Source organism: Engystomops pustulosus, chromosome 6 (assembly GCF_040894005.1).
Source record: "Engystomops pustulosus chromosome 6, aEngPut4.maternal, whole genome shotgun sequence".
Lineage (NCBI taxonomy): Eukaryota > Metazoa > Chordata > Amphibia > Anura > Leptodactylidae > Engystomops > Engystomops pustulosus.
The window spans coordinates 165,604,189-165,631,016 of record NC_092416.1 but is presented as its reverse complement, the minus strand read 5'-3'; the positions used below and the strand labels follow the sequence as shown (position 1 = coordinate 165,631,016).

Genomic DNA, 26,828 nt, shown 5'->3' with positions numbered 1-26,828 from the left:
TCTTTAAAAATACCAAACTTGCAGAGCTGTGCGAGGGCTCGTTTTCTATATAAATTGTACTTCTTATTGTAGGCATTTCATGTCAGTTATTAAAGGCTTGAAAAAAAATTCCAAATGATATTAGACTGTAGAAAAAAAAACCTAATTTGCTGAATTTTCTTGTTGACGCAGTTTTTACAGTTTACACTTTGTCTAATTTATTTTTTTGAGTCAATACGATTGTGGAAATAACACATGTATACGGGTTTTATTAGATTTTCATAGCTTTTTAAAAAAAACGAAAAAATAAAATTCGTCACTTATTCTTCTACATATTCTGATAATTATAACAATAATTTTTTTCATACTTCGACGTACAGACATCCTGTTTTGCGGGATGTGGTAACGTTTTCATTGCTACCAGTTGGGGGAAAGTACAACCTTTGCAAACGTTGCAAAATGGCGAAAAAGTGGCATTTGGGCGCCATTTTCCGTTATGGGGTTCACTGCTGGGAATATCCTTTTTTCAGGCCTTTTAAGCTCTGGAAAAACCTAACATGTTTATGATTTTGTTTTTTTATATCAGTTCTAGGAAAAGGGATGATTTTAATTTTTTTGTGCAGTGATGGCGAACCTTTTGGAGATCGAATGCCCAAAAGGTGACCCAAAACCCACTCAATATTCCCAAAGTGTCAACATGGCAGTAACATAACTGCCTGCGTGCCCCAATACCGTTCAAACACGATAGGGCCCCACAGGAAGAATCGTGGGACACTGGAGGAAGTTATATAATAGCTCTAAACTGACCCTAATCACATCTTCTCACTATTCCTACAGTACCAGGCAGCCCAAGATGGGTCTCTTTAAAATAACGCAGATTGCAGGAAGATGCCATGTCTGGCAAACTCTGTGCCTGGAAAACAACCTGCGTGCCCACAGGGAGGTTTCTGAGTGCCACCCCCGCTGCCCTAGGGGGTCTGATCATTCCTACCATTTACTGCAATACTATGGTATTGCAGTATATGGAGAATATGCTATAATGATCCGCAGCCTCTTGAACACTGTTATTATACATCCTGTCAAATGACAAGACCTCATACAGACTCCAGGCTGCCATGAGAAGGTATTGTTGCTCCCGATGACATCACAGGAAGCAATGATCCCACCTCTCTACAGCATATGGCGCTGTGCGCTGTATATTCCTATGGAGAGGGGCGGGGGTGAGGTGCGCTCATCCCCTGCTCCTCTCCGCAGCGCCGATGTATGCCTCGTGTGAATGTAGCCTCTGGAGTTAAAAATTCATAATTCCAAGGCTTAGAGCCCCTGTCGTGATTTCCCATACCTCCTCTGAATGAGATAGTCCTCCAGAATGTCCAGGCACCGCACCATCTGGGAGAAGATGAGCACTTTGTGTCCACCAGCGATCAGCTTTGGCAATAACTTATCAATTAACACAAGTTTTCCTGCTCCTTGAATCATTGCTTGCAGCTGGAAATCCGAAGCGTCGGGACTGTGAGTCTTCCGAAAGTCCTCCAAAATCTTCTCTTCTGCACCTGATGCATAGAAAACAGGTTATGGTATTTGTGACCAACAAAAACTTGTCTGAACAGCAGATTTCAAGTACATGTTAAAAGGGTTAACCCCAACTTAAAGGAGCGCTCTGACAGGCTTTGCCTATATAGGCTATTATTAAAAGGAAATTGCTCATTATCATAGCATACAAGTCTGGAAAAAAGACCATAGTCACAAGATTTACGGTCGTATCCAGGGACAACCAAAATTGTGTACACCAGGACTGACATAGACAGGTTGGAATTATTAACAAAAATACAGCATTTTACAGATATAACAGTAAATTACAAAATGTGTTATTTTGTTATCCTGAGCATATATAAGAATATTGACATCGTGGTAATACCCCTTTAAAAGACCACTCTGTTTTGCCAATTTTTATTAAAGGAACTAAAAATCCATCCTGATAAACCAGGGACATTACTTATAGACCCAGGCACCGGGACTGTGGTAATCTTCTTGTATTTGTTATCCATGGCCTTCTCCCTTCTAAAATCAACTATTAAAACTATGCTGAAGAGCCAGAAGAGCTCTGCCTTTACAATTGTTACTATGGGGCAGATTTACTTACCCGGTCCATTGGCGATCCCGCGGCGCTTTCTCCAACGTTGATTCAGGTTCTGCCGGGATTCACTAAGGTCATGCGCCCGATATCCAGCAGGTGTCGCTGCTGCGCTGAAGTCCGCCGGAGTTCACCTCCTCCGTCTCGGTGTATGTGAGTGATATTCTTGCGACACAAATTCTCTTTTAAATTCCGCTTTTTTCCCGAATCGGTAAGGTTTTCCGACGGCCACGACCATTTCCCCCCCCCCCCCCCCCCCCCGATTCCTGTCGCGTGAAAGCTGGCGCCGATGCACCACAATCCGATCGGGTGCGCCAAAATCACGGGGCAATTCAGCACAAATCGGAAAAATTCGGGAAACGCCACGAAAATGCGCGATTCGGACCCTTAGTAAATGTCTCACCATCCCTACATCAGGGACTTTCCCCTCCCTCTGCCAGTTTGTAATCTCATACAGTGGGAGAGAGCAAATTCTCCTGTACAGTGTAACAACCAGTGAAGATACAACATGGAGGGATTCTGGAGCCCTTCAGGCTTATTAGCGTAATTCTAAAAAGTAAAGAAGGAGGCCTTGGATAAGAAATATAAGAAGATTACCACAGTCACAGTGCCTGGAACTAGGAGTAAGTTCCCCTTATTCATAATGCTTCATTGTGTATGACTATTTAGGCTGATCTGTCACTTATGGCTTCTTGCTCTCCGATAAGATTCATAGACCCCTGCAGGTCTATGAATTGGCAGAATAAGACTGACAGGAAGTCAAAGCAAGTGTATCTATACTATCTGCTGTGCAGTATGTGGAATGTATAACGTATCCTCTGAATTGCATCTGCACAGTGTTCTTCCCTGCCTCCTGCTGGTCATAGGTTTCTCACTGTCAGCTCTTCCCAGCAGTAGGCAAGGGAGAACGAACACTGAAGAAGAAATTCACAGGATACACTGGAGATTCCACAGATAGTAAAGACACAGCAGGCAAATGACAGCTGGTGATGCGCTCCTGTAGACTACATAAAGACAGTACTATTATCTACACAGGATAGCAAATCCTAAACTGGTGCTCACAGGACACGGCTGCCAAAAATGAAAAGGATCATAATATATAGATGCAACGGAACTGGGGATGAAACAAAGTTACATAGTTAGAATATGGAAATTAGGGGGTGACTTCTTTGCACTCACCATTAATAAGATAGGGATGATTGCAGCACTTGCGGAGCTCCATCATGGTGTTGATGAGGTTGGGCATGTTATGCTGGTTGGCTCCCTTAGCCAGGAATGTAAAATTCTTCTCCAGGATGGCCCGGTAATACTTTTTCTGTATGTTGGTCAGCTCCACCTCAATGATGGTTTCCTGCTTTGGAGCCAGGTTCTTCTCCACATCGTCCTTCAGGCGCCTCAGCATCATTGGCTTCAGGATAGACTGCAACTTCTTCACCTGAAAGTAAAGATACACCATTATCTTCAACTGTATTTTCTAATAGACATGTCAGACTATGTTACATTCGCTATGTCATGTCCTGGGATTGTGAGATCCAAAAATTGGTCTGAAAATCTTTCTTACCTGTTCCTCAGTCTTTAGATCTCCAAACTCCTCAAGGAAGGCGTTTTCGCAGGGGAACTGGTTTGGTTCGAGAAAATTGAGCAAACTGTACAATTCCTCCACCGAGTTCTGCAGGGGGGTGCCAGTGAGAAGAACCTTGTGCTCCTGGGGGAACAAGTTCAAGGGGACATGAAAGTTTCCACTTAGTGCGACACAAAGGTTACTGGTTCATAAATGGCCTTGAGGACTAAGACCTCAAATTATGGACTTCTCCTTATGTAGTAGACTTTGTCTTGGTGAGAATTCTTAAAGGGGTTAGCTACTTTACCTCTTGTTTTTTGTAACGTGGGGGTGGGGTTAGGATATTTGGTAACTTACCAATATACATCTATTAATAGTTCTGCTCCGCTTTCTTAGGCTGCATTCACACTACCGCAAAGGGGACGTATATACGGCCGATATACGTCCCCCATAGACGGCAATGGGCGTGCGGTGCCCTACGGGAGCGGTACGATGCAGCACACGTGCGGCACCGTACCGCCCGTACCCCGTGAAAAAATAGGACATGTCCTATTTTTTCAGGGCATACGGCGCCGTGCGCCATGTATCCCTATGGAGAGGGGCGGGGGTGAGCAGCGCTCTCCCCCTCCTCCTCTCCCCGCGTGCTGCCGTGTGCCCGCCGTGCTACGGTACGACGGGCACCGGTCGTGTGAATGCAGCCTTAATATGTAAAGTAGCAGACATTCCTGTCCATAAAATGGCCGCAGATGGAAGGTCATGTGATCTCTATCTGTACATGAACAATCTCATGCCAGGACCTTATGATAGTATTCATGTATACATGATCAAGGTCCTGACAGGGCGATTGTTCATGGACAGAGATCACATGACCCTCCATCTGCAGCCATTTTATGGTCATGGATGTCTGGCTGATGAGGTAAAAGACAGGAGGAGTCACTTTAGATATCAAGAAAGCAGAGCAGAACTATTAATAGATGTATATTGGTAAATTACCTTACATCCTGCCCCCCAACATCTATACACATTACAGAAAACAAAGTAAAGCGACTACCCCTTTAACCCTTTCCCAACAATGTTTCAGTTTAAAATTTTGCGCTTCCATTTTTTTCGCTTCTTTAAAAATCCATAATTTTCTTAATTTTTCCTTGTAAGAAGCTGCATAAAGGCAAAGTATAGTCCATGCCATGTACTGGAGCTTTTGACTCCCAGAGCCCCTTTGGCTCATTTACATAATTTTATGTTGATTTTAGAAGGAAGGAGGCCATGGATAACAGATTACTACAGTCACAGTGGCTGGATCTAGGAGTAATTTTCCTGGATTATCAGGATGGATTTTTTTGGTAGATTTCCTCAAATGATATTAATCGAGGCCAGACACTGACTGATGGGGTAGTTACCTGGGCCTAGGGACAGGTTCTACATTTTAAAACTAAGACTGTACTGACTTACCAGTCCCATGAGTTTTAGTCCTTCAAGAAGCTTGCAGTTCTTGTTCTTAAGCCGATGAGCTTCATCAATAATGACGCAGCTCCACCTGATCTTCTTCAGTTCTGGACAGTCGGCTAGAATCATCTCAAACGTTGTGATAATCACATGGAATTTGAAGATCCCGGGGATAGGAGCTCCCTATATACACGAATACATAAAAATGGAATACAAAATAATCACCATGTGTTTATTACATTATACAACATCCAAGTGCACAATAAATTGGGAATACTTAGAGAGCCAGTTACTGAAGTCCTATCCCTTTTTAAAGATAAAATCCCATCAGGCTTATAGATGGGATACAGGCAGCTAAATAGATGTAATGTGAGCTGCAGCTAAAGATCCAGTTCTTGCGTATTTTAACTGCTTGTATATCCAGTTTTGTAGCTCACAGAACCATAAGCCTAATGTCAGGTTCTTGTCTTTAATATGACACCGGCATTATGTTTCCAGGTGCTATGGAACAGAAGATGGAGGCTTCTGAAGTGACACTGCCCACGCAGCCACTAAACTTGACTCATCTCATGTGAAAATTAGGTGAGAAGAGTCATATTTCTCTGACTTCATGGGAGATATTTTATATGTAAATGGGTAAGATTTCACATTATAGAGAATTGCAGAAAGGATATTTCATACCCTGCTTGAGGGGGCTGGTAGTTTAGTGGGATAAAACCTGGTGACTGATTCCCTTTGGTAGGGGTGATAAATTGAAAGCACAACACAATAATAATAAACTTATATATATATATATATATATATATATATATATATATAGCGGCATCATATTCCGTAGCATCATATTACATTACACAGTACAAACAGTCATATGGAACAATAGGAGTGAGGGCCCTGATCACAAGAGCTTACAGTCTATGAGGATGAGAGGGTGACACAAGAGCTTACAGTCTATGAGGATGAGGAGGTGACACAAGAGCATACAGTCTATGAGGATGAAGGGGTGACACAAGAGCATACAGTCTATGAGGATGAGGGGGTGACACAAGAGCTTACAGTCTATGAGGATGAAGGGGTGACACAAGAGCTTACAGTCTATGAGGATGAGGGAGTGACACAAGAGCTTACAGTCTATGAGGATGAGGGAGTGACACAAGAGCTTACAGTCTATGAGGATGAGGGGGTGACACAAGAGCTTACAGTCTATGAGGATGAGGAGGTGACACAAGAGCTTACAGTCTATGAGGATGAGGGGGTGACACAAGAGCTTACAGTCTATGAGGATGAGGGGGTGACACAAGAGCTTACAGTCTATGAGGATGAGGGGGTGACACAAGAGCTTACAGTCTATGAGGATGAGGGGGTGACACAAGAGCTTACAGTCTATGAGGATGAGGGGGTGACACAAGAGCTTACAGTCTATGAGGATGAGGGGGTGACACAAGAGCTTACAGTCTATGAGGATGAGGGGGTGACACAAGAGCTTACAGTCTATGAGGATGAGGAGGTGACACAAGAGCTTACAGTCTATGAGGATGAGGGGGTGACACAAGAGCTTACAGTCTATGAGGATGAGGGGGTGACACAAGAGCTTACAGTCTATGAGGATGAGGGGGTGACACAAGAGCTTACAGTCTATGAGGATGAGGGGGTGACACAAAAGATTACAGTCTATGAGAACACAACTGAGTAGCCACTCACCTGAGCATCCCTGTAGTACATTTCATACTGGTGGATCATCTGCCGACTGATCTGGCTCCCATGGTACACGATCGCGTTCATCTCCGTCCACGTTCGAAACTCCCGCTCCCAGTTTGTGATTGTGGAAAGTGGAGCGATGATGAGGAACGGTCCTCGGATGCCCATAAAGAACATCTCGGAGATAAATGTGATGGACTGGATGGTTTTACCAAGGCCCATCTCATCAGCGAGGATACAATTCTTCCTACAGACATAAGAAAGGCCCATACAGAGAGAGTAAAAGAGGATTCACATCTGGTTATGAAAAACGGACAGACAATCACTCGGTCTCACCTGTTGTACCAGTTGAAGAGCAGCCAGTTCATGCCCTCCAGCTGGTACTCCCTCAGCTGGTTATTATTTTTGTACGTACGAGAACACTCCAGCTTCTGCCAGCTTTCAGAAGACGGCCTCTCCTGTATCCAAAGAGATAGACAACACTGAGTGTCGGCTAGGAGCTGCAGACCCTGAGGCTGGCCACTACGCAGAGGATGGGGCTAGACCTCCAGGGGTGACAGACCTCTACCCATCCAGTGTAGATAGCTCCCCTGTTACTGGTACAGCAGTCATGTATCACACAATACAAAAGTCATGAACCTATAAAGTTACTATACCGTTACATTGACGTCAGGGAGGACCTGCAAGGCTTCGAACTCCTTGACTTTGCCCGGATCAACATCTTCCTCAAGCTCCCAAGTGCTTTCTTCATAAGACAGGGAGCACCATTTCACTAGGTAATGTGTCACCTCCTGGGGGAGAATACAATGCATTGTCAATGAACATGCAAGACTACGAGGTCAGTCTGTCACCTTCACAGCTCAGTGGGAGAGATTGTTTAGTGTACAGGCCCCGACATAATCAGAATTACCTGCAAAATGCCAACACGCCCCTTTACGATATCTCCACGGCAAGTGGGCATAAAGGAGAATGAAGGTTGGCGAGGTGGTGTTGGTTGGCATAGAGAGTCCTTGTCCTGCACACTCGCTATAGCCTGCATACGTTGAAGCCGGAACGTTCACGTTTTATAGCACTATTGTACACCAGCACAAGCCGCCCACCAAATCCTCTCCTTTCCTGGCTCCTCTTCTCCATCCTGCTTCTTCTCTCCTGCATGTGCTGCACTGGTTGCATGCGGCAGCATCAGGACCCGCACAGGAGATGCTCTCAGGGTTGGGTCCTGACGTCGGTGCATACAACCAGCAATCAGGAATCGGGACCCAGAGTAGCAGGAGAGGACCCGGGAGCAGTGAGAACTTCTCAGCTGCACTCACCACAACCCAACCCACTGCATCAATGGACACTTCCATCATTATGTAAGCGCTCGATGGGTTGTGCACCCTTGATCTAGGCCAGTGATGGGCAACCTTTTGAGCTTGGTGTGTCAAAATTCGACAAAAAACCGAGCATAACTCGGGTGGTGTGTCAGCTTGACAAAAAAACATAATTTTGTGATATTTATAGTTTAAATAACAAATATGTATATTATTTAACTTCTAGGGTACTTTAACCCTAGGTTGTCTGACAGATCCTACCATGTACTGCCATACTACAATATGGCAGTATATGGGGATTTCCCACATCATCTATTACTATATGCAAATCGCACATTGTAATAGATCGGTTACAATCAGACAGGTGTGGAAATGCTTAGTAACCTGGAAACTTTCAGTCATGAAAGTTCACAGGTTATAGCGAGGGCGCAGGCGCCGCTGTCTGCATCTCCCTTATGCCCTCTTGGCATGGAGATGGCGTGAGGAGCAAAATAATCGCAATGTCTGGCGATTTGCAAAACGTTGCGATTATTTCAGGGCTTGTACGTCACAAAACTGACACCTAAGCCCTGATGATTGTCTTCTATCATACAGTCACTGACCTTACTTACTGTATGATGAGAGTGGTTGTGCTGGTCCCTGCTGTGGAGATGGTCAGTGTAGAGGTGGCAGCTGCTGGGACATGACACAAGGCAGCTGCTTGTGTCATGTCCCCCCCCCCCCCTTCACAACTATCAGGAGCTGCAGAGGAGTTTCTGGAGTTGATGGCCGGGTCACCTCTCCTGGTGCGGAGTCCCGGGATGATACCTGTGCTGACTGGAGACACGAGGTACAGCTCTCACGGTTGGAGGGGCCGGCCCGGGGGAGGAAGAGGAGGGGGGAGTGCTGTGAGCTCAGTGCAATCTCTCAGCCTCCCGGCTACTGCACCTGGCCGTGTAGGATGAAACGTAACTCTCGGGCAGCCGCATGTGAAAATGGCTACGCGCATCAGCACTGACACGCGTGTCATAGGTTCGCCATCACTGATCTAGGCTTTAGTTGAGATGAATGAGTGCTGCACTTTATGTACATGCTCAGTAGTGAAGCTTCTCTGCTACAGGTCAGAGGAATAAGGTGCTGGAAGGAGTGGCTGCAGTTATCTCAGCACTGCTATAGGACTGTGGAGTCTAACTATTTTGGTGGTGTTGGACTTGGGGAAATTGAAATGACTGACTCCACAGCCTCGCTTGACCAATTTAATTTTACCCATGATAGTGAATGTAATGTTTAACTTACTTCTCCCGTGTCAGAGTCCTTTGTATGAGCAACCTCTAACACTCTGTCCACCTCCACGTAGTCTGGATTAAACATATCTTCATCTGGCTACAGGAGAGACGCAAAGAGATCATCAGGGCTCATTGTATGAGGACACAATATCACACAACACACACACACACAATATCACACACACAATATCACACACACAATATCACACACAGGACTGGTGTGAAACCAATAGTAAGAGTACAGGAAAATAGGGGGACACAGGTGTATGTGCGGGGACAGGAAACGTGCACCACACATCAGTCACCTCGGTGAAGATGTGCTTCATCTGTGCTTGCTTGTTGCGGAACCTCTTGATTTTCTGCTGGATCCTTGGATCCTTTTCAAGATCTTCTAACGTTGCCCATTTACAATGGAGGTAAGAACTGGCGGAGGAAACAAAGCAGCCATCAGTGATCCAACCAAACAACAACCTTCGAGAAAAGACAAACTTTTGCAAGATGAAAAGGAGTAAGGATATTTAGAGTCAATTCACATCTCTGTAATATTTTCAGTTATTGGCATCAGTTATTGTGACCCAAAACCAGGCGCAGGCCCTTCCATTATACTTTTCACCTGTTCAATGTGTTCCTCCACTCTTGGTTTTGGGTTTACAATAAATGATGCAAATAACTGAAGACCTGAAGGTGATGCCACACATGGCGTTTTTGGTCCATTTTCAAGCATGCGTTTTTAGTCCGTTTAAAAATGCATCCATTTGTTATTACTTACCATGCGTTTGGCTGCTAACAACCTGTTTATTAAGATAATTGGGAAAAACGGACAAAAACAGATACGTTTTAAAAACGTATGAGTTTTTAAACGGACTGAAAACGCATGCATAAAAACGGACCAAAAACGGTGATGTGAACCGGGTCCTCCACCCATCAGAGATGCAATATATCCAGAATTTAGGAAAGGAATCAAATGATTCAATGGTGGGGGCCTAGCTTCTGCTGTGGGTACCAGGTCCGATTAATTTTTTCACATATGACCATATTTCAGTCCGATTGACTTGAATAGGCCGAAGTGACAGGCACTCGCATGGGTAAGGGATTCACTTGCGTTATTGTAAAACATAACAAATAAGAGTATCTAGACCCCTTGCGCTGCAGCAACCAGACAGACTGCTCCATACTATAACCAGCACAGTCTGAGCGAACACTTATCAGTCACAAGAACGCACAGAACTGGAGATGACATACAAATTTCTATACTTGACAAAGAATTCCTCCACCTCCAGCGGCAGTCCTCCAGGAGGGAGCTGCAAGAGAAAGGACATAGATCAAAAAATGTTTATTTTAATTATCATTACACTTTTTTTGTGTGCAGAACATGTCTGAGCAGAGACAGATAAACTGTTCAATTAGAAGATGGTTCTTTAGAATGCTACAGGCAGAGAGCAGGACACAGCTCTATAAACACAGAAAAAGAGTAGCTCTGAGTGTGCGCGGTCACACAGTGGGGGGGGGGGGGGATTGAACGATGCATCTCCGCTTCTGCCAGTTTTTAAGCTGGAAAACACTAGTCTCTTGCCGCACCAGATTTATCACTGTGATGACGAATTCTGGTCCAGTATAAGATTGTTGATTGCTAATTTAGACCTACTTTTAGTTGGTCTAAATTGTGCACCAGAAATGTTTTGATTTTGTGGAAGCCACACCCCTTTCCCATGAGACCACACCCATCTCCCAAAGGTCACGCCCACTTAATCGGACAAGTTGGGAAAGTGCCAAAACAGGTCTAAGCCCCTTGATAACTGTGGTGCAAAGCATTTTAAAGTTCTTGGTCCGTCTGCTTTTAAACACACTGAAAACAGACGCGTTTATGCATTTTTTCCATACGTTTGGATGATTTGAATCAGTTTTTCTTCGTTGCTGGAAGTGCATGCAGCTGTATTAAGAGTTTCAGAGCTGCTTAAACTTCCACAAATGAAGAATAAAGGATTCAAACCGGCCAAACACATGGTAAACATACAAGAAGACATGCTAAACATGCAAAAATGCATGCATTTTCAGTGCATTTAAAAAACCATCAAGATTGTAAAGTGACTGCAACCCAAAGATCAGATCACACCTGCATCAGGAGTTTTCATTACACTCAGCCCTATTCAGCCTGCACACATTTTAGAATCCTGCCCTGGAAACGCATGTGCGTTGGGGCCGAGGACCGCCCCCTGTGTGCTAGCGTCGCGTTATGAACGGACGCCTAGCGGATCGTGTGACCGCGGCCTTAGCAGCCGGTGTTTTTATTAACAACCTAAGCAGATTTTATTAAAGGGCATCTACCACCAGGAACAAGGATTGTACACCAAGCACACTGACATACAGGTGCGCGCCCCCTCTAGCAGGATCTGCTCTTCTTATGCCCTTGTTTTTATGAAAAGGCGGCTTTCACAATTATGCAAATGGGCCCAAAGGCTCAGGCTAGGGTAGCCCTTCATTGTCTTTAGCATAACATTAAAAGTTGATTCTAGAACGAAGGAGCCTATCAATCTAGAATATAGGAAGATACCACAGTCACAGTGCCTGCATCTATGAGGAAGTGCCCCTCGATTTTTGAGGGTAGATTTCCTATAACATATCCATAGATTCTCCAAGTCACGTCATCGTGTGTCAAACTCCCTTCTTCGTGTAGTGGTCAAACCAAATTATTCAGCTGAATGGGAGCTGAGCTGCTATGACACAGCTTGGCCACAATCAAGAGAACGGAGCTGTGCGATTCCAGTTCCATTCTCCATTGCGCAGCTGCCTTGTGAAGGTGCTCTCCAGAATTCCATGGATTTGTTACAACAAAAGCCTATTAACCATATAACAGATGGCAACAATACTCAGCTCGGCAAATTATAACAGATCTAATACGTAATAGCCGATAACATGTGACAGGCAAGATGAACCCTTCCCCCACTTACCTCTTTCTGAACTACTCTTGAAGACAGGATCCTTTCAATTATATTGGCATCATCTTCAGGCGGCTCCTACAATAAAAATGGATAATTATAATTTTTTATTTAGTTAACTTTTTTCTTTTTTTTTTTTAAAAATCTTTTATACAACAGCGATAACAAAAAAAAACTCAAAATTAAAAAAAATATATATGCATATTGCTTAGTAATAAAAAGATTTTTAGTTAAAGGGGGTTGTCCACTTTCAGCAAATAATTGATATTGTTTGTGTAAGGAAAAAGTTATACAACTTTCCAAATATATGTTCTGTATTCATTCCTCGCGGTTTTCTAGATCTCTGCTTGCTGTCATTCTATTGGAAGCTTCCACGTTTACCTATATTGGATAGAAATCAGTCCCTGATCATGTGATGTCACACAGGTGCACGAGACGTTAGTATCACATGGCTCCGATTACTCTCTGTGATGATAATGGCTCGTGCCCCTGTGTGACATCACATGACCATGGACAGATTTCTATCCCCTGGAAGGAAACATAGAAGCTTTCTAAAGAATGACAGCAAGCAGAGATCTAGAACACGACGTGGAATTAAATACAGAAAATATATTTGACAATGTTATAGCTTTTCCTAACACAAACAATATCAAACAGACAATTGGTCTGTTAAAAAGTGGGCAACCCCTTTAAGAAGAACACACAGATAGCACCACTTCATCTGTAGGTAGTGTGGGGAATATATCAGACCAGCAAGGGATTTATACATCATAAAAATTGATGATCAATGTAAGGAAATCTATTATCAAAATCCATCCTGATAAACCAGGGTCATTACTCACAGATCCAGGCATCGTGACTGTGGTAATATTCTTATATTTGTTATCTATGACCTCCTTTCATCTAAAATCAACTTTTATAATTATGCTAATGAGCCAGAAGGGTTGTTGGGGGTGTTACCAGAGCACTGTCTCCCCCCTGCTCCCTCAGCTCTTGTCTTCCCTCTGCCTGATGTAATTTCACTGCAGCAGAGTTTCAGCACACAGTGGGATGGGAGAAGTTCTCCTACACGGGTTCTCTGGTTTCCTCCCACACTCCAAAACATACTGTTAGGTTGTTTAGATTGTGAGCCCCATGGGGACAGGGACCAATTTGAAATGCTTTGTGCAGCGCTGCGTAATCTGTGTGCGCTATATAAATAAAGAATTATTATTATTATTATTATTATTATTATTATTATTACTACTACACGGTATTACAGCCTGTGAATCTGTAACAGAGAAGGGCTCCAAAATCAACTTTTAAAATTATGCTATTGATCCAGATGGGCACTGCAAGTTTTACCAGAGCCTCTTTTTGTTGCTGTAAAACAGTGCAGGAGAACTTTACCATCCCACTGTATGCCAAAAGTTTCCTCAGCTGCAGTGAGATTACAACAGGCAGAGGGAGGGGGAAGTGCTGTGGGAGCAGGGATGGACCATGTAACAGCTTGTGAATCTTCAGCACAGAGGGGTTCTGGTAACACCCTTCAGGATTATTAACATAGCCCTTCAGGATTATTAACATAATTTGAAAAGTTGATTTTAAAGAGAAGGAGACCATGGATAAGAAATATAAGAAGATACCATAGTCATGGTGCCTGGATCAATGAGTAAGAGTCCATGGTTGATCATGATGGATTCTGATGGTGGATCTCCTTATGTAATGTGTATGCATACTATATTCCAGCATTTAGGAAGGAATAGAGGAAGTGTCATTGAGATCATCCACAACATTTCCTATTCTCGGTTAGTATGTGCACAGACCTCGGCTTGCCAGGCCAGCGTTGATGCAGACAGCGCAGACGCTCTCCCGGGTCCCAACACCGCAATAGTTTCTCCGTCATCATCCACCACTTTAAAATCCAGGTCCTCATTGTACTTCCTCCGTTTCACCTGACGACCAGATCTCCTCTTCAATGTAGAATTGGGATTGTAATTTTTTTTTTTCCATGAAAAAAAAAAACGGACACACAAAAACAAAACAAAACAAAACCTATTAATATTTCATGTCAAATACGACAACGAATGATTAAAAATTTTCATCATTTTTGGAACAGTTTGGAAGAGTTCACATGTTAGGGCACTCACATCAGAGGATCCTGCGCCGACACCTCATCTCACGCCAGAATGCGGAGTCGTCGAGGGATGAGGTGAGAGTATAAGTTTGTTATATTTGTCCACAATGTTTAAAAATCATATAGGGCGATTTGGGACACTTAAAGGGAATCAGTCAAGGCGATTTGGGACACTAAACCACCAGTCCATAAGGACCTGTTGGTGGTTAAAGTTTCCCAAATTGCCCTGACTGGTTCCCTTCAAGTGTAAGGCGACATTCACACCATGTTAAATGCGATAGCTCCAAGTACATATGCAGAATGTATCCAGAGACGTAGACTGGCAGGTGGGGGGCATCCGTTCGCCTTGTTCTGCAGGATGAAAAGACACAGCAAGCTACGCCTCTCCATCATGCTTCTTCCTGCTGAGCAACAAATACGTTCAGTGGAGGCCATAATAGCCTCTGGGGGATGTGGGGGGGCGGATGCTACTGTATGACATCCCTCTTCCGGCCTCTGCTGAACATATGCACTGGGAGGTCCCAAATTACATCTCCATATAAGGAAAATGAGGAAACCGGCAGCAGCCAATCACTGTTCACTCCTCTCACTTTCAGGGGCTGTTGGTAAGACACAATGGGGGTCATTTTAAGGGCCCGATTTGCGTTTTCCCGACATGTTACCCGAATATTTCCGATTTGCGCCCATTTCCCCCGAATTGCCTCGGGATTTTGGCGCATGCGATCGGATTGTGGCACATCGGCGTCGGCATGCACGTGATGGAAATCGGGGGGCGTGGCCGAGCGAAAACTCGACGGATTCGGAAAAACCGCCGCATAAAAAAAAAAAAAAAAAAAAGTGTCGCAAAAATTGCACTTACCTTCACTCAGCCCGGCTCGGTGTATTCCAGTGCGTTCCGATGCTCTTCAGCGCAGCAGCGCCACCTGGTGGACGGCAGAGGAACTACCTTGATGAATCCCGGCCGGACCCGAATCCAGGGCAGAGAACGCACTGCTGGATCGCGAATGGACCGGGTAAGTAAATCTGCCCCAATGTATCCCACTGCTTATGCATCCAGTGGGATACGTTCTAGCCCTACGTTGTAAGGATACGTTGGGAATCCCATCAACGTATCTTCACAGCGGAGGCACAAAATGTAGTGTGAATTTAGCCTAAGGATGTCCCATAACACCTAGCCATATAAGGTAATAGTAACACCCAGACATCAGGAGAGCCAGTGTACATAAGCAGAGGTGAGGGACTGGCACATGAACACAAACCACAAGTACAGACAAGACCATGACACATGAATACGCACGTACCTGATCTAGAGACTCTGCCGACTCCTCTGTGCTCTGAGATCCCGAGTTCATCATGGAGAGCTCCCCCTCCAAGCTCTCGTCACAGGCTTCTGCTTTCCTTTTCCCTTTCTTCTTTTTCTCCACTGGAGTTGGTCCCTGGTCTTTGCTGCACGGAAAAATAAAAACCCAAGACAAGTTCAATACAGTAATAAAAGCAATCAACAATCTGTAAACATACCGTAAAATCCAAGACCCCGTCTTTCCTGCAGTTAAATGTCACTGTTCTTCTACACGTCTACCTCTGCAGAACAACCCAACCACACGAAAACTAAAATAACTGACCTGAAGGTGACCAACGTTAACAGTACCATAGGGAAGTTGGGATTATCCTACAAAAATTAAGACCTGTGTAAGGTCTTCATTTTTGTAGGATACCTACAAATTTTGATTTTTTTTTTATGTTTATAGGAGACAGACTTTTTACAGTAAAATTATGGGATATTCTTGTAGTTTAGGGAATTTTATAGTAAAATTATGGGATATTCTTGTAGTTTAGGGAATTTTACAGTAAAATTATGGGATATTCTTGTAGTTTAGGGAATTTTATAGTAAAATTATGGGATATTCTTGTAGTTTAGGGAATTTTATAGTAAAATTATGGGATATTCTTGTAGTTTAGGGAATTTTATAGTAAAATTATGGCATATTCTTGTAGTTTAGGGAATTTTATAGTAAAATTATGGCATATTCTTGTAGTTTAGGGAATTTTATAGTAAAATTATGGCATATTCTTGTAGTTTAGGCAACTTTATAGTAAAATTATGGCATATTCTTGTAGTTTAGGCAACTTTATAGTAAAATTATGGCATATTCTTGTAGTTTAGGCAACTTTATAGTAAAAGTATGGCATATTCTTGTAGTTTAGGTAATTTTATAGTAAAATTATGGGATATTCTTGTAGTTTAGGTAATTTTATAGTAAAAGTATGGGATATTCTTGTAGTTTAGGTAATTTTATAGTAAAATTATGGGATATTCTTGTAGTTTAGGTAATTTTATAGTAAAATTGTGTGATACTCTTATAGTTAAGGTAAATCCTGGTCAGTATCGGTGACATGACAATGAATAGGACGTCTACACTTCCGAACAATTGAAATGTGGAAACTGCAGGGGCTGGACTGTGCATGGTCCAATAGCAACTATATATAGGTGGATTGAGCGCTGGCAATATACATTGTAATAATCAGTATAACACGGACGGGTATGCTAATAGAAGATCTATGCAGGCAGAGACAGAAGATATTATTTGACCTTCAGGTACCACAGGAAGTGATCATTCGGGTGCAGTCGAGGTGAGGGGGCAGGTGATAAAGGGGTTTGACAAGATATCTGACCCCCCCCTGTTACTCTCCATTTGCTACCCACCCCCTTTAAAAGGACTGCAGACCTTAGATTGGTGGCTCGCTATGCTCTTCTCAGTTGAAGCGCCTCCTCAGCTGTAACTTATAGCAAATAATGTCCTGCATGATCATTATGACCTATTTGGCAGCTCTGCGTAATCTGTGTGCGCTATATAAATAAAGTATTATTATTATTATTATATAAACGCATGTCAAGAGGCCTTAATATCCAGCATTTCTCCATGTACGGTTATTCAGGTGATTATGCGTTCGGTGATTATACTTCGGTTGCACAATTCGCTTCCTGATTTAGGGTGGAGACAGGTGAAATAGCGGCCAACCAAACAATCATCTGGCCGCTGCTCCTGAGCGTGGATTGTCAGCTTAAAGGCTCAAACACATCTACAGGACGTGTATCAAGTATCCGGATCAGATCCCGTCATGTGTAAATCGGGAAAACCTTCCTCAAAGCTTCAATGGGGAGAGGAAAAAAAGTCACCAAGAAAACCTCTGCCACGTCTGGGCATATTAAAAGTGGAATCCGTGAGATATCTGGGGACTATGACAACCACAAGATGGACGCATTTTAGATGGAATTACTATGAGCAGGAAGAGCGCATGAAAGGAAATCCACCATCAAAAGCAAGCACAATACCCATAGATCACAGCACTGCGACTGTGGCATCTTCTTATATTTGTTATCCATCCTCAGCCAGCTTCACGGGCTATTACAATGAGCAGAGCAGATCTTCCCGTGTTCTGCTAACGGTAACAGTCTATGAAGCTATAACACTGAGGGTCTCTGGTAACATCCCCAGAACCCTTTGGGATCATTAGCATAATTTTAAAAGTTGATTTTAGGAGGCCATGTATAACAAATATAAGAAGATACCACAGTCCCGGTGCCTGGATCTATGAGTAATGTCCCTGGTTTATCAGGATGGATTTTGATGGTAGATTTCCTACAACTTTCAAATATAAAGCAAAATTATAAGCAAAATTAAGGCAATTCTCTAATTTACTCTAATTAGCCACCTGCAGGCATTTTGACTTTACCACCCCCCCCCCCTCCCTAGCTAATCTCCCTTTGTCATGCCTTCTGGTCACCATAGGAAACCATTTAGGAAAGCTAGAGACGACTGGAGGAATGTTGGGAGGGGCAGTAGTAGAAGAGTGCAAGAAAATAGCACCTGGAGTGATGTCACAAGCATGTGACTCATCACATGCTTCAGGTCGGCCAATTACAAACATGGATAAATGCCAGGAAGCCCCGCCCACTTCAGGAATAGCGGATTATAACAGATATAGCAGTCTGTATCTACAGCTAGATAGAAGCCAGCAGCGTGATACAGGTAAAGGAACTGAAAAAAAAATATTTTATAACATTTTTGGAATTATTTTTTGTCAGTTCCTTTACACTTTAACTACTAATCTTACCTTGTTTTCTTAGATTTGGTTTTAGTAACCGTGTCAGAATTTGCCTTCTTCTCTTTTGGAGGTTTTGGCTCCTTCGGCTTTCTAGGCTTTTTCGGTTCCCTGGGGGTCTTGGGTTGCTTGGGTTCCTTGGGCTCCTTCACTTTCTTAGGTTCTTTGACTTTCTCTTTCTTGGGTTCCTTCTTTTTCTTTGGTTTAGTCTCCTTCTCCTCCGCCTGTTCCTTTTTTTTCCGTTTTTTCTTCACGCCCGTCCCACCCCCTCCACTGTCCTCCATCCCGTTCAGATTGGTCACCGAGCTGAGTTCACAAGTCTCCTGCCCGGGGTACAGTTCATTCTCCGGCACGTGCCGAGGTGGGGTGTCCAAGAGGGTCACAGGATGGAAATCTTCAAGGTTAGACTCGGAAAACGGGGTGAGTACCTGGCGCTCGCAGGATATTGAGGCACTGGACATTGGTGAATAGCTAAGTGCTTTCAGGTTGGGTAGCTGGAAACAAAGAGAAAACAAATCAGAAAGTTAACAAAAAAAAATCCTGAATACACAAGGGACTTTATACAACAAACAAAACCTGGAGTATGTGACGCAGGAGAACACAAAACTGGAGAGTAATGGGATTTCCATGTCCTAATTTATTATTAAAAATTAAATGGAATATGACATCAGTACATCTCGGAGTCTGTCATTTGTATGGACGTCACTGGGGGGGGCAGAGAAGAAGGTTCCTGTCCTAACTCGGAGGAGCTTGAGCCATCCGTGTATTACATGACCAACCATTCATCTATATCTGCAGACTTCAACGTAGAGGGTCACTAATACACCATGTAAGGGGAGACCTACTGATGAGAACTGGGCGAGACATATTCTGCTCATTGTAACAGCCTGTGAAGCTACAGTACTGAGGAGCTCCAGTAACGCCCTTTTGGCTCATTAGTAGAATTATAAAGTTGATTTTAGAAGGAAGGAGGCCATGGATAAGAAATATAAGAAGATACCACAGTCCCGGTGCCTGGATCTATGAGTAGTGTCCCTGGTTTATCAGGATGGATTTTGATGGTAGATTTCTTTAAGTTTAGTTTATATAAACCTGCTTTAAAGGGATGCGGTTTTAGACTCCTAACAATCGCATCAAACCAAGCAAATAAAGCTTTATTCACTCATGCGATCCATGCAAATCCATCCACGAGAGCCCACCGGGGATTCCTACATGTCCACCTCTTCTCTCTGATTGACGTCTCCTGCTTCATCTGATGTCCTTTCCAGGAGACGTCAGTCATGGGGCATGAGATGTAGCGGACGAAAACTCATGGCTCTTCATACATGAAAGGATACACAGGGGACAATTTTGCATAGGATAATGGACCGCTATTGGGCCAGAATTACACAGAAGACTGATTTTTGACTGAACTCCTTTGAGGTCACTGTCAAACTAAGTGGTTGGTGGAGCTCACTCCTCCAGCAGCAGGCAGTTGCCAGAGCGGAGGTAAGGTGCCGCTATGAACTAGTGGGCACGGCGGAGATGAACGACGGTAAGTACTTTTTAATTTTTTTTTCCTTCGCCAGCCCACCTAAGGAATTTTATGAACCCCTTTAAAGGAAATCTACAATGATCCAGGCACTCTGACTTTGGTAACCTTATATTTGCTATTCATGGCCTCCTTCCTTCTAAAATCAACCTTCAAAATTATGCGGATGAGTCAGAAGGGCTTTGGGGGGCATTACCAGAGCCTTTCCGTACACTGGAGGGTAAAAAAAAGTGTAACAGCTTATGAAGACAGAGCACGGAGGTGGCTCTGTTTACACCCCCAGAGCCTTTCTGGCTCATCTGCATAATGTTTAAAGTTGATTTTAGAAGGAAGGAGGCCATGAATAACAAATCTAAGTAGATTAACACAGTGACGGTGCCTGGATCTAGGAGTAATGTCCCTGGTTTATCATGATGGATTAGGGATCATGGTAGATTTCCTACATGTATGCAGCCAATTTATGACCAGGGATCCCTTGTACCCCTCAAACAAACAGAGCAGCTGGATTTACATGTACAGTAACCTCAATCATCCCCCAATGGTACTGCCTGGGTGTGCCAAGCTCGGTAATCCAATTCTTCGTTTGTAAATATGTATGTTGACAAATTTATCAGAAATTGTAAAAAAAAAAAAAAAAAAAATCATTACTAACCTGTTGCTCTTGTTTTTGTATTTTCATTATCATAAATTAAGGTTCCACATCTAGAAATGAAAAAAAAAAAAATTCAGTTTTAAACCTTGTACCCAAAGAAAGAATTGATGCAGGAAGAACATCCATAAAAAGGACCGGACATAGCAGAAAGGACACTTCCCAGAGGAATCCTTATTCCTCAGCTAAGGGCCCTGTACTACCACACGCGAGGTGTGCGGGTGTCACGCCGATACATTCACATGAACATGTTTTTCACAGATCTGTAGAAACTCACAGCAGATCCTCTTCCTGCCCGTGTTTGTTTCTGAAGCCTCCCATAGAAGTCTATAGGAAAACGGCGGACGCCACGCGAATGTCATCAGCATGCAGTTTGCCATCTCACACAATCACATGACCCTACAATAGGTTGGGACAAGCCAGCGACAACATTTGCCGGCCTTACGTTGTTGAACGACTTGCGGCTCAGAAACACTGACCCCAAAACGTAGCGCATATTTGTAGTTTGCAACCTGAGAAAAGGAGACGTTCAAGTGCAGGGAGGCTTAGTCAGTGGGGGGCCGATACCTGGATATGGCTCTAAGAACCTCTTTAAGAAGGGCATTGAGGACCTCTCACCACCTCAAACATGCAGAGATATACCGTGAATGTGATAATCTTTTTATATTTGTTATCCATGGCCTCCTTCCTTTTAAAATCAACTTTTAAAATCATAATAATGAACTAGAAGGGCTTTGGGGGGGTGGAGTTATTAGAGCCCCTCTGTGCTGAGGCTTCACAGGCTAATACATTGTCTCCCTCTCCCCAAGCAATTCCCCCTAACTCTCTCTGATATAACCTCACACACTGGGAGTGCTCCTGCACAGTGTTACAGCCTGTGAAGCTACAGCATTGAAGGGGCTCCGTTTGTGCCCCCATAGCTCATTAGAATCATTTTATAAGGAAGGAGGCCATAGATATGCCGTTTTTGACATCAGTATGCTATCCTTTTTTTTTCACGGATGTGCAGAATTTAAAAAATTAAAAAATTTGCGGCATGCACTATTTTTTTCTCACATGCAGACCCAAAAAAAAAAAAAAAAAAGCAAGGCACGCGGATGACATCCGCAACCAACTGGGCAAGGCAAAAAGTTTTTTTGTTTTTTTTGCGGATATGAAAAAAAAAAAGAACGGATGTGGATAAAATAAGGACTGAAAACTGACAACGCACCTGTGCATTTTTTGCAGATATGTCTGTGTGAATGAGCCCCAAGTGCCCCTGGTTTATCTCACCGCCCCTGCACTTACGCTGATCTGTCATACTCTGTACACGCAGAGCATCCCTGGCACACAGATGGGGGAACCCCATGTATCCTGGTAACGCACAAGGAGGTAACATAATTAGGTAGGGATCAGGCTCCGCAGCAGCTGCCGGCAATGTATGTGGGTTGTGATATGGATACACTAATCAGACTAAGATTTCACATGAGAGGTTACGGTGACATCCAATGCAGCGCTGAGCTGCGGCACTACATCTGCCTTCCTACATCGCTTTCCTTCTTCCCGGAATATTTCCCTATACTTCCCTGCAGTGTTTTAATGATCTCTGTGGCCCAGAATCCAATAAGCAAACTTCAGCTCCGCTCCAGCGGTTGTGGAGTCTCAGGAGGGGAGAAGCCATGAGTAGGGAAGGAAGGAGGGGGGGGGGTGCGACAGAGTATCCCCCGTCCTTCAAACACCATATCCCTCACTACCAGGCCTGAACATTAATCTCCTCCTGGCACACAGTCACTCCGCCAGGCACACACTCTGCTTTCTGCTGCAATGTGCTCCGCAGCGGCTGCCAGGCTCCTGGAGAGCGGCTGCAATTTATGCTCCAGGATCTCACTGGAACTTGGGATGAAAAAAGGAAAAAATAAAATAAAATAAAAATATATATATATATATATATATATATATATATACACATGTTCTTATATGCTAGACAAAAAGGACAGGGGCTCGTGCAGCAAAGCGAAGATTCTCGGCAATGAATCACTCGCCGCACTACACCTGCTTTCCGCTTCAAGGCCGAGCATCTTGTTTTCTCTACATAAAAAAAAAAAAAAAACTTACTGCGAAAACTAGAATCCCCCCCCCCCACACACACACTTTCATGCCATAAAAATAAAATATGGCAGCTGTAAAGGCGATAACGCGTCAACACGGCACATCATCACCTTATTTAAGGGGTTGTCTATGATTCTGGATTGACTGCCCTTATACTCTGGATATTGGAGGCCATTGATAACGGATCAGGAGCGGAGATCAGCTGCACAGGACTGGAGTGATACCAGAGTGGCTAAACACCCTAACTGTCCTGCTGCCTACTTTAGAGCAAACTCTCTACAAATCTGTGTTTGAATGTCTTTGTCTCTGATGAACAGGAGGAGCTGCAGCAGTTTAGTTATGACTCATCTTGCTCCCTCCCCCTCCCCTTGCCCTGTGTCTGTCAGTGGGAGAGACTCAGAGAAAGACACACGTTGGCCATTAGGACGGACTGTGGGAGTGAGTAACAGAAAATGTTGTGTATACATGCAGAGTACAGCCGGCTGAGTCTATACATGCAGGGGCAGATTTATTGAAAAATTGACAACCCCTTTAAACGGTACGACCACAACATAGAAGGCAGTGGATAAAGATCTGTGCCGCACCAGGCCTATTGCCAAGCGCCCCCAAGTGTATATCTTATTCAGTGTCCAGCTTGCTGAACATTTACTTTCATAGTAACCTGGAAATACAAGTTTTGTTCTATCGATCTAAGGGACGTCATAAAGGCCACAAAAAATACGGATACAACTGGTCAAGAAGAATTCAGAGAGAACATTGCAAAATGATCAGCATAGGGAACGTTTATGGAGGCTGTAGAGAAGATTTCACCACTTCCAATGAGTAAGGTACATCTAAAAACAAATTCACGGATAATCCAGAAGCAAAAAATAAATAAATAAATAAATTGAAAAGAGGCGGAAAAAAAAAAAAAAAAAAAAATCACCACCACCCCCCTACTGGAAATTTTTGCCCCTTTTATAAATCGATATGGTATAGACTTTTTGCAACAAAAGATTCACTTCTGGATGGATCCTGAAGGAATCCTTCAGGGGTTTAATTATTAATTACCAAAATAAATCTGCAGGGGGCATGTAGGCACACACATGGCATGTCACTGCTGCAGGAAAATCTACGCGGCGAGAAGTACTGTCATTTTTGTATTTTAACATATTATGGAATCATAAGGCAAAGAAATATGCAAGTTGTTTTACGGCATTGGTTCTGAACCTTGATTGAGGTACCAAACCCACCAGGTTCATATGCACATTCCCCAACCTTTCCTTAGGTGATAAATCAAATATGTGTAGGTCTTGAACCCCTGAGACCAACTCACCGAACCCCAGTTAAGAACCACTGTTTTGCAGGTTTGAGTAAGGAAAACATTGCCTCTTGACACCTTGTGAGGCAGCCCCCTTAACATCAAGCCTGGCTTTTCCAAAATGACTTGATGTAGGATAAAAACCAAACCAGAAGATATATTCCATCAGGAACATGACAGTTTTGAGGTGTTTGCTTCTCTTCACCCTGGAGAACTATTTGCATATTCAATTCCCAGAATCCCGAGCAGAACACCACACCCTCTCCATAAGAAGAAGCGCTGCAGAATTTGATGACGCTATACAAATAAAGGTTATTATTATTAAGAAGAAGAACTCTTTCTTCCCCGACCTGGATCCATGGCATCTCTTCCAGCCAAACCAGTGTCCTACACTGTACTGAAGAGATGCAAACACATTGAAAGAGTGCTGTCTACAGCTAGGAATATGTTCCTATCGGAAAATACTTGTTTGGCTTTTATCCCATATGTTAAAGAAGCTGCCTCTGACCCAACACCGAGGCGCTTTATTTTTCACTCCCCACCCCCATTTTAAAATTCCATAACTTTTGCCCCCCCCCCCTCCCCCCGTGTACAGAGCTGCATGAGGGCTTGTTTTCTGCGTAACAAATTGTACTTCCTAGTGGTGGCATTTAATAGTCCATGGATTGGGAAGCTAGGGGAAAAAAAATTCCAAAAGGCATTTGCGCCATTTTCACTGTGCGCTCAAAACGACACCTACCGTACCTTTTATTCTTTGGGTCCTTACAACCACTGGGAAACCAAATTTATATAGGTTTTATTAGGTTTCAGTAGATTTTAAAACTTTTTTTTATAAAATAAAAAAAACATTTTGCAATCTCTTTTTCATACTACAGATGACCGAGCTGAGTAAAGTGTCTTTTTTTTTGCAGGACAAGCTGAAGTTTTCATTGCTACCATTTTGCAGACTACACATCACATGACACTCACTCCTGGGCAGTAGACCTAGCACCCACAATTGGCCCACCATGAATGAAAAGCCCCACTACAGGATTATACAGTTACATTATGAAGCGTTAAAGGGAACCTCTCAGGACAATTTGGGACACTAAGCAACCCACAGGTAGCTTTATGGACTTGCGGTTTAGTGTCCGGATTGCCCTGTACGAGTTCCAAGGTGGGAGCAGTAAACCAAAAAAAAAAAAAAAAGATACTTACCTGCTCCAGAGCTCTCAGCGGTGCAATAACGCCCCAGCTTTACTGTGCATGTACCGTGGGTATAGCTCATGCGCAATCATGGGCCCCGACCCTGAGAGCTCAAAAAGGCCATTCTGGGATCCTAAACAAATTCTATACGGACCCGTGGTTGGTTTAGGGTGCAAAAACTGTTGACCGATCCTCTTTGAGGTAACGTTTGGGCAATGTTTTTCTTAGACCTCATGCACACGACAGTGTACTCATCCGGGCTGAGTGCAGAAGAGGAGCGGAGTAAATGCTCCTCACCCCTCCCTTCTCCAAAGAAAGCAGAGCAGTCGCAATCCGGCAGAAGTTGGCACACGTCCGGTCTTTTTGCAGCGTGGCCGCCTGGTCAGTTCGCGGTGCGATAAGACCCTGTGCTTTGGATGCAGATGATGGAAAGTCCCTCTAAGGAGCAGATTACAGAAGATTCTGTAGCTGTGACCCCGGCCGCTCTGGAGACATTTACCATCTCTACAAATTCATAGATAAAGGGGCAATAACATTTGGGATCTCATTGCTTTCAACAAATTGCCTTCTCAGAGGTGGAAGTGTTAGACGGACCTACAATGGAGATCACCCTCTACTTTCTCCTGTGGAACAAAGTAACTATTTCTCCGGCAGCCTCATCACGCGCCATATTTATTTGGACTAGTAGGGTGGAAAGCCATCGGGAACACTATGTTATATCGGGCAGAGCTTCCAGCTCATTTCGATAAGATTTTTGCTCCCTTGCTTGGATATTGCTTTTATATACTCCAGAAGATGTTCATCTCATGAGTCCTGTGTCACCAGAGAAGACTTTCTGGCGCCATGGCATGAATAACCCCAGCGCCCATGTGGTAGAGGATCCATCTTCAGCGTCTGGGTCACCAGCAATGAACACATTGGAAGGAATTTCTTTTATGTTCACTACAGCGGGACTTGGCCTGCAATGCAGATCTTGGCTTCTTAGAATCAATTTATGCAGATTTTTCACAGCAAGTATGGTCCTTTGCAATTGTTGTTTTCGTGGAGAGTCTGCCAGCAGTGCCGACCATACAAGGTTACAGACAGTGTTAGGTATTGTCCCTGGAGATCTGTTTAACCATAACTTTGTGTAAAAAAGGACGGTGTGAAAAAAAAAAAATTATAATAATTAAATTCCTGGATTGTAGCTGGACATGGAGCAGACAACATAGCGCACACAGCCCTTCCCTCTGCTCCAAGTGAGAGGAGCAGCAGCAGGCTTCTGTTACATAGTAATCCTTGAAAGCAAACCTGTCAGGCAAATTAATCCAAATCCTCGTGCTGGTGCCCCCTTCAGCCTGTGTGTGTATGAGATCCTCCTATACACATGACTGACAGCCTGTATAATGATGTGACACTCCTGGTGCTGGCTCCTATGTGCTTCCTCGTGCTGGCGGCCAGGCCCCCTGCAGCCTGTGTGTGTATGAGATCCTCCTATACACATGACTGACAGCCTGTATAATGATGTGACACTCCTGGTGCTGGCT

The 26,828-nt window shown here is 43.7% G+C and overlaps 1 protein-coding gene across 4 annotated transcripts in view; it reads right to left on the bottom strand.

The window, feature by feature from the left end:
* Positions 1–26,828, bottom strand: part of CHD6 (chromodomain helicase DNA binding protein 6) — a 67,772-nt gene that overhangs the window by 26,368 nt on the left and 14,576 nt on the right. For all 4 annotated transcript variants that reach the window (XM_072112217.1, XM_072112218.1, XM_072112220.1 and 1 more), the window contains exons 2-16: positions 20,733–20,782; positions 18,562–19,043; positions 15,747–15,891; positions 14,135–14,281; positions 12,342–12,407; positions 10,636–10,694; positions 9,699–9,816; positions 9,404–9,490; positions 7,472–7,606; positions 7,152–7,273; positions 6,819–7,062; positions 5,124–5,300; positions 3,675–3,818; positions 3,293–3,548; positions 1,322–1,532 (exon numbers count right to left, since the gene is read on the bottom strand). In XM_072112217.1, the coding sequence (XP_071968318.1) occupies positions 1,322–1,532; positions 3,293–3,548; positions 3,675–3,818; positions 5,124–5,300; positions 6,819–7,062; positions 7,152–7,273; positions 7,472–7,606; positions 9,404–9,490; positions 9,699–9,816; positions 10,636–10,694; positions 12,342–12,407; positions 14,135–14,281; positions 15,747–15,891; positions 18,562–19,043; positions 20,733–20,765 (2,426 nt within the window). In that variant the 5' untranslated portion in view covers positions 20,766–20,782. The remainder of the gene's footprint in view (positions 1–1,321; positions 1,533–3,292; positions 3,549–3,674; positions 3,819–5,123; positions 5,301–6,818; positions 7,063–7,151; positions 7,274–7,471; positions 7,607–9,403; positions 9,491–9,698; positions 9,817–10,635; positions 10,695–12,341; positions 12,408–14,134; positions 14,282–15,746; positions 15,892–18,561; positions 19,044–20,732; positions 20,783–26,828) is intronic.